This window comes from Corythoichthys intestinalis, chromosome 15 (assembly GCF_030265065.1).
Source record: "Corythoichthys intestinalis isolate RoL2023-P3 chromosome 15, ASM3026506v1, whole genome shotgun sequence".
Classification (NCBI taxonomy): Eukaryota; Metazoa; Chordata; class Actinopteri; order Syngnathiformes; family Syngnathidae; genus Corythoichthys; species Corythoichthys intestinalis.
The window spans coordinates 50,812,659-50,821,005 of NC_080409.1; the positions used below are offsets into that span (position 1 = coordinate 50,812,659).

An 8,347-nucleotide genomic window follows, 5' to 3' on the forward strand; every position below is an offset into this window, starting at 1 on the left:
ATTTCCTATTGATCTTTTGGTCACTTCCTGTTGATTTTGGGTTACTGAACAGGAAATGAGTTCATTTTGGGTCGTTTCAGGTCATTTTCTGTTGATTTTTTGGGTCGGTTTCTGTTGATTTTGGGGCAATTAGAGGTCACTTCCTGTTGATTTTGGGTGACAGTACAGGAAATGAGTTCATTTTGAAACATATCAGGTCATTTTCTGTTGTATTACCGGTCACTTCCTGTTGATTTTGGGGTATTTACAGGTCTCTTTTGGTTGATTTCGGGTCACTTAGCAGGTAATGAGTTCATTTCGGAGCATTTTCACATTGTTACCTTGGGATTTTCGGCCACTCCCTGTTCCTTTGTGGCCATTTACAGGTCACTTCCTGTTACTGAACAGGAAATAAGTTCATTCAGTAGTGACTTATTGTCTGAAAATGATGGTACTTTTAGTGTATGTACCATAAGAATGTACAGTTTTGCTTCCTTGCTGAATGTAGCCGTTAATAGACATTGATAGTTCTTCTGCCCTCAGCCGAGCGTATGGCTACTCGACTTTGGCAGCGAGCTAAACCGACAAAGAAACTTGGAGGCCCGAACTCCTTCCTCTCATTTATTTCTTTGTGTCAACGTGTGTGCGTGTGTGTGGTAAAACTGAAACATACATAAAACACCAATGTTATACACAAAATAAAAGGTTCTATACAATAACATGTTTATGTAAATAACAGAAAACTGGCTCCATTATGAGCAAATGAAATGAAGTGGCTACTTTAGCTTAGCACAAAAACGTGTGGGTTCGCGCCACATAAATAACAACAAAATAACAGAATAGACACACCAAAATTACATCTAACCCATTGTTAAAACGTACAAACTTACAGATTTTGTTTTGTCAAGGGTTCCCAACGATGTATGGTGCAGAGGAGGTGTGTAACGTCTTAACACCTCAAGGCCTCTTTTCCAACTGAAATAAAAAGTTCTTTCTGCCTGCTGCTTACAGCAAATCGCCACTAGGGGAAGCCGAGCGCAAACAGCAATACCAAAGAAAAACTTAAGATTCTGAGTTACAATAGCGACATCCTGTGGACGGATGAACAATATACAATCTTAGAAAGAAACCCAAAAAGTAGTCAACATAAGACCAGAGGACATAACACTCCCCGCCTGACATCTGCAAGATGTCAGCTCTTAACTAATGAACGATACACAACAATAACTCGTTTTACATGCTATCCTTAGACATCAAAAGCACAACTTCACGAATTGGGCGAATGTAAAACCTATTCTCGCCATTTCGGAAAATCTTAACCTCAACTTTTCTGACATTACCGTCCTCACTTGGGAAAGATTTTGTGATCAGTCCGAGTGGCCAATTATTCCTATGTTCCAGAGACTCCCTCATTAAAACAACGTCGCCCATTTGAAGGTTCGGCTTTTTTATTTTCCACTTGCGACGAACCTGCAAGCCTGCGATGTATTCTTTCTGCCAACGACTCCAGAAAACATTAGCTAAGTACTGCACGCGCTTCCATTGGGCTTTGAATAGGTCACTGGTCTGAAACTGCCCTGGTGGAATCGGTGGTGTGCCAACCTTTTGCGTGAGTAGCATCGCAGGAGTAAGAATGACTGGGTTTTCGGGATCTGTAGAAACAGCCGTTAGCGGGCGTGCATTTACAATTGCGGTGACTTCAGCTAACAATGTTACGAGTACTTCATGTGTGAGCTTCCCATATGGATGTTCAAGGAGCATTGCATTGAGGATTTTTCGGGTGACGCCGATCATGCGTTCCCAGGAACCAGCCATATGGGATGCATGTGGAGGATTAAACTGCCATTTGCACGCACTGTCTTTCAAGAATGTGCCTATTTTGTCATTGTGACAGCCTAGTTTGTCTATTTGGAGCTCTTTGCAGGCACTCACAAAATTTGTCCCACAATCAGATCTCAAGAGTTTGGCACCACCTCGGATGGCAAAGAAACGACGCAGTGCATTAATGAATGACGATGTGTCCATTGACTCAATCACTTCAATATGAATTGCACGTGTACTCATGCAGGTGAATATGACTGCCCATCTTTTAGCATCTGCATTAGCACCACGCGTTTTTCTCACTGTAACGGACCAGGGACCGAACACATCAAGGCCTACATTTGTGAAAGGAGGGTCCGTGGACAGCCTGTCCTCAGGAAGTTCAGCCATTATCTGTTCAGGTTGCCTGCCCCTTAATTTGCGGCATGTGATGCACTTGAAAATCACACTGCTTACTGCTCTTTTTCCTCCCACAATCCAAAAGCCCCCTGCTCTGACTGCTCCCTCCGTGAAATGCCTTCCCTGGTGACATAATTTTTCGTGAAAGTGTCTTATTATGAGCTGAGCAAGATGATGCTTTCCAGGGACGAGTATGGGATTGGTTTCTTCTGCAGACAACTGTGCTTTCTTTAGTCGGCCTCCAACTTTAAGGAGCCCTTGCGTGTCAACAAATGGATTCAGTTTGCTGAGTGGACTTGAGTTTTTTAGAGCTGTGCCTTTTTCAATGCATCCAATATCTTCTGCGAAGACCTCTCTTTGAACGGTGCGAATGATCGTGGTCTTGGCTAGTTGCAGTGACTTTTCAGTTAAATGTTTGTTGCAGTTGTGCCAGCCACGACAGGAAACCTCAGAGTTGTTCTTGAATGATTGAGCTATATGTTGGAGTTTGGCAATAGCCTTTTGCAGCACCTTCCAACTTGAAAACCTTTCAAATCTGGCACTATTAAACTGGCCTTTTGATAGGGTGGTAGTGCAAGTTGTTACCTCAGGACGCAACTCACAGTCAGTCTCTGGGTCTATGAGATCGAAGGTTTGACTTCGAACTTGACTTTGGTCCAACCTGGAGAGGAAAGCTGGGCCTCTGAGCCAGGTGGAGCTGGAGAGCTGCTCAGCGGGCAACGCTCGTGTGGCATGGTCTGCCGGATTTAAGTGTGTGGGCACGTAATGCCACTGGTGAGTTTGTGCAAAGCGCCTGATGCGTTCGACTCTGTTGTGCACATAAACGTGAAAGCGTCTCTTGGTGTTTGAGATGTACCCAAGCACTACCTTTGAGTCTGTGTAAAGATTCACCTGATCGACTGTGACATCCAGCTCCTCTAGAACCAACTCTGCTACTTCCACGGTCAGGACTGCTGCACAGAGTTCAAGTCGGGGTATGGTGATGTCTGGTTTAGGAGCTAAACGTGCTTTGCCGAGGAGGAATCCCACTTCGCTGTGTCCGTCCTCATTTGTGAGTTTGAGGTAGGCTACCGCACCTACGGCTTTTGTGGAAGCATCACAAAAAACGTCAATCTCTATTCTTTGGGCTGCAGACAGCGGTATTGAAGTGTACATTCTGGGAATTTCAAGATGTTGTAGGTGTCCGAGGGAACTTTTCCACTTTTGCCACTGTTCTAATTTGTCTTTTGGCAGTTCAGTGTCCCACTCTGAAACATTTGTGGAAATGTCTCTGAGTATGGTTCTACCCCCTACGATTACTGGAATAGCAAAACCAAGTGGGTCGAACACACTGTTGATAACTGACAGAACTCCCCTTTTTGTGAACGGCCTTTCATTTACTCTTACTTGGAACTTGAATTGGTCAGTCAACAGCTCCCATCCTAAGCCCAAACTGCGCTGCATTGGTGGGGTAGTCTGCCCAATGTCAAGACCTTGCATGCCTACAGCACGATCTTCGGTTGGAAAGGCTCCTGTTATGAGAGGACAATTGGATGAGATTTTGTGCAGGCGTATGTTACACTGAGCCAGCATCTTCTGTGCCCTACTAAGAACATCAATGGCCTGCTCTATGGAAGAGAATGACTTTAGCCCATCATCTACATAGAAGTGCCGTTCAATGAATTCTTTTGCGTCACTGCCAAATTCCATTTCTCCTTCTATGGCTGTTCTTTTCAGTCCAAAGATGGCGACTGATGGGGAAGGACAATTACCAAACACATGGACAGTCATCCTAAATTCTTGCACTTTTCCATCAAGGTCATGATTTTGGAACCACAAGAAACGAAGGTAGTTACGGTGGTCTTCTCGTACTATAAAGTTGTGAAACATATGCTCCACATCTGCCATAACGGCGTATGGGTCGGACCTAAACCGCATCAGAACTCCTACGAGAGTGTTGTTAAGATCTGGTCCCTTGAGGAGCACGTCATTGAGAGAAACATTGTCAAGTTGAGCACTCGAATCAAAGACTACCCTAATTTTTTCTGGCTTTTGCGGGTGGTAAACGCCAAAACTAGGGAGATACCAGCACTCTTGATCTGGCGCCAGTGCGGGCGCTGGTTCGGCATGGCCCTTGCTGAATATTTTCTCCATAAACTCAGCGTAATGCGCTCTCATTTCAGGTTTTCTTCTCAGCGTTTTGCGGAGCGACATTAAACGATTGTAGGCCTGCTCCCGATTGTCAGGTAGGCGCCGCCTAGGTGAGCGGAATGGAAGTGGAGCTACCCAGTTATTCGCCTCATCTTTAGCAAAGTTGTTGTGCATAATGTCTAGGAACAACGCATCTTCTGCCGAAAGTGCAACTTTGTCGTCATTTGTTGTTTGTTGGAAAATATGTTGTCCTAGTTCCGCTTGTGTGTTTAGTGGATCGTTTTTGGTGTATTTCTCTTTGATAACGATTGTGTTTTCGCAAGGACTGAGGAACGTGGGACGTCCACTGTTTAGAACGTTCGTCTTAAATGAGTTCAATGTGGGTTTATGAGCTCCAGAGAGACAGACATCACCTATGACAACCCATCCTAAATCGAGACGCTGGGCATGAGGTGCATTGTTTGGCCCATTTACCTGACCACGAACTTTATGAGCCTGAATGATGTCCCTTCCCAGGAGCAGAAGAATGTCTGCCGATGGGTCGAGAGGAGGAATCTGTGAAGCGATTGATCGCAAATGAGGGTGAGCTGCTGCTACCTCAGGGCTGGGAATTTCGTCTCTATTATCTGGAATCTGATCACATTCTGTTATTGTAGGCAGCAACATGGAGACCTTACCATCTACATCTTCTACAACAAAGCCATCAGCTTTGCGACCTCGTGTCTCTGAAAAACCTGCACATGTTCTCATGGTGTATGGGAATATGGTACCTTGCACATTAAACATGTCAAAAAACGCAGATCTGGCTAAGGATGAATTGCTCTGATCATCCAACATGGCATATACCCTCTTTTTCTTTTCTGGAGAAGTTCGGCGATATACATTAACTAAACAGATCTTTGAGCATGATTTTCCTTTTACGCCTTGCCCACATACTTCTGTGCAACTGGCTGTGTTCACAGGATTTGGGCCCTCAGACTCCCCGCCGTGACTCTGGGTTGGGGGATTAAAGTCTTGAGGTGTCCATGGAGGTGGACCGACATGCATGGCAGACACATGAGCATCGCTATCACATTCTGAGCATTGGATAATAGCTTTACAGTCTCGAGCCCTGTGATTTGTGGACGCACAACATTTAAAACAAATGGCGTGCTCTTTGAGAATGTTCTTTCTTTCGTCTAGTGTTTTCATTCTAAACCCCCTGCATTTGACGAGTGAATGTGGTTTTTGGTGGATAGGACATTGTTTGTCTGGATCGAGTGCTGTCAATTTAGCCGGACTGATCTCTATTTTATTCACCGCCAATGGAACTCTGTATTTGTCTCGTCTTACTGATGTCTTATCAACCCTTGGATTTATTACGTTTGAACACTGTAACATAAAGCTAGGGTCTGTTCTCATTTCAGCGTAGTCATTTACGAACCGCACAAAATACGAAAAAGGTGGATAGACTGCACCGTTTTCCCTTTTGTATTTGGTACCTTGTGTAACCCATGACTCCTGGAGTCCATATGGGAGTTTTTCAACTATCGGGTTTATGCCCCTTGGTGTGTCGAGAAAGCTAAGACCCGGCAAATAACTTTCACTTTTGGCATACGATAGCTCTAACAGAAGATCAGCAAGCTCCTGCAGTAAGTGAGTGTCTTTGTTGGAGATTCTTGGAAAAGTCTGCAACCGTTGGAAGAGTGAGGATTCAATTACCTCTGGAGAGCCATAAGTCTTGTCTAGCCGCTGCCACAGACGTTGGAGACCTGCCTGTGGATTACTCACGTGGACCGCCCTGATCCTCTGAGCGTGTTGAAGAGACTCCCCGCCGAGCCACTTGGTGAGAAGGTCGAGCTCTTCGCTGGGCTTGAGATTGAGGCCTTCCGTCGCGTTGCAGAACATGGACTTCCAGGACAGGTAGGACTCTGGCCGGTTGTCGAAAACCTTGAACCCCGATGTCAGCAGATCACGCCGTGCTAGATAGGCTGCTAAATTGGACAGTTCACTTTGTGGGGTTGCTGAAGGTGTAGGCTGGTGTGAGATGTCCGTTCTCGCACGATGAGATTGGAGATGCTCTTCGTCAGCGATGTCGATGTGACGCACATGTGGAAAAGCACCAGCTGATTTTGGGCTATTTTCTGGTTGTTGAGAGTCATTGTGCCTAACCAGGTGCTCATTGTTTGGCGTTTGTGTGCCATCTGCTTGGACACGCTGGTCGTCAAAGTGAGCATGCACATACTCTTGTGCACGCCTGATGGAGGGGGGTGTCTTGGAAAATACCCCTTGCTCGCTGAGGTCGACTTTGGCGCGCTCCTCTTCTTCGAAAGTCGCCTCCCAAACTTTAGCTGCGGCGAGCGCTGCTTCTGCTTCACCTTCCGTCTTCAGAGCGTGTAGTGTTGCCTCGATGCGTGCCTTCTCGACCTCCATGTCGATTTGGCGTTTGGCGTACCGTGCTCTGGCGTAGGCAGCTTCGGCGTCTGCTCGTGCTTGTGCAGCAGCTTGACTCGTTCTGGACCGGCGTGAAGAATGAGAATGACTGGCCTCCGACCTGGTGACCACTTGGCTGATAGGTGGTGAAACTTCTTGCTGAGACATCTTGGGTGCTTGATGTGTTGAAAATCTTTTTACTCTTCTGCCCTCAGCCGAGCGTATGGCTACTCGACTTTGGCAGCGAGCTAAACCGACAAAGAAACTTGGAGGCCCGAACTCCTTCCTCTCATTTATTTCTTTGTGTCAACGTGTGTGCGTGTGTGTGGTAAAACTGAAACATACATAAAACACCAATGTTATACACAAAATAAAAGGTTCTATACAATAACATGTTTATGTAAATAACAGAAAACTGGCTCCATTATGAGCAAATGAAATGAAGTGGCTACTTTAGCTTAGCACAAAAACGTGTGGGTTCGCGCCACATAAATAACAACAAAATAACAGAATAGACACACCAAAATTACATCTAACCCATTGTTAAAACGTACAAACTTACAGATTTTGTTTTGTCAAGGGTTCCCAACGATGTATGGTGCAGAGGAGGTGTGTAACGTCTTAACACCTCAAGGCCTCTTTTCCAACTGAAATAAAAAGTTCTTTCTGCCTGCTGCTTACAGCAAATCGCCACTAGGGGAAGCCGAGCGCAAACAGCAATACCAAAGAAAAACTTAAGATTCTGAGTTACAATAGCGACATCCTGTGGACGGATGAACAATATACAATCTTAGAAAGAAACCCAAAAAGTAGTCAACATAAGACCAGAGGACATAACAATAGTTATTAATGAGAATTGAATGATGAATTTGACTTCTTCCTAATGGACAAAGCAACTCACTGACACAAACAGGATTGGAGAACCACTTTTAGCCGAAACGCAGCAGTGGTGATGATGTCATCGACGGATACATTCTATCGCTCGGCCCCCTTTCCTCTCCTACACATGAGCAACAACAACACATTCCAGCACCAGCAACTACATCCTGATTGGTCAGCGGGAGGCACTGAGGCCAATCTGCTGCTAGGAGACACTGATTGCTTGCCGGCTAGCTGGCCGGCTGTCTGTTGTCATGGCAACTTGAAGAGCAGGAGGCAGGCTTGCCGGGCTCCCTACGGCGAGCGTGTGCGCCGTTTTATGATGCCGTTGCTGCTGAAGGCTGCAAAATCCGGGGAATTGTCCTCATGTAGTTCACCTTAGGAGGAAATTGCAACACAGACCGCTCACCGGAGATGACCGCTGCTATTTTCAGTGTGCGCGAGAAACAAAGGGGAGCTTCTGTTATGTCATAACAAGTGTGTAAACAACGAGTTGATGGGTTCCCAGCAGGACCTTTGATTTTTTTTTTTTTCCTCTGAGAGCCTTTCTGTGAAAATGATTTGCCCATAGACAACTTGGGGTGGGAACCTTTGGGTAGCTAATGATAAAATACGAGTTTGAATGCTTTTGGTGCTGCTGCTGCCAATGCTGGGAAATGAGTTCATTTTGGGACATTTACTACTCACTTCCTATTGATTTTGGGTGACTGAAGTGGAAATGAGTTGA

The 8,347-nt window shown here is 45.6% G+C and overlaps 2 protein-coding genes across 2 annotated transcripts; both read right to left on the reverse strand.

The window, feature by feature from the left end:
• Window positions 1-561: 561 nt before the first annotated feature.
• LOC130930554 (uncharacterized) lies at window positions 562-3,736 on the reverse strand. The gene is made up of 2 exons (XM_057858493.1): window positions 870-3,736; window positions 562-641 (listed from the first exon to the last, which is right to left on the reverse strand). The coding sequence occupies exon 1, from the start codon at window positions 3,676-3,678 to the stop codon at window positions 1,213-1,215; it is 2,466 nt and encodes an 821-aa protein (XP_057714476.1). The 5' UTR covers window positions 3,679-3,736; the 3' UTR covers window positions 562-641; window positions 870-1,212.
• On the reverse strand, window positions 3,603-7,653 carry LOC130930555 (uncharacterized). Its single transcript, XM_057858494.1, has 2 exons — window positions 4,804-7,653; window positions 3,603-3,710 (listed from the first exon to the last, which is right to left on the reverse strand). Exons 1-2 carry the CDS (start codon window positions 6,907-6,909, stop codon window positions 3,681-3,683), a joined length of 2,136 nt encoding a protein of 711 aa, XP_057714477.1. The 5' UTR covers window positions 6,910-7,653; the 3' UTR covers window positions 3,603-3,680.
• Window positions 7,654-8,347: the final 694 nt, after the last annotated feature.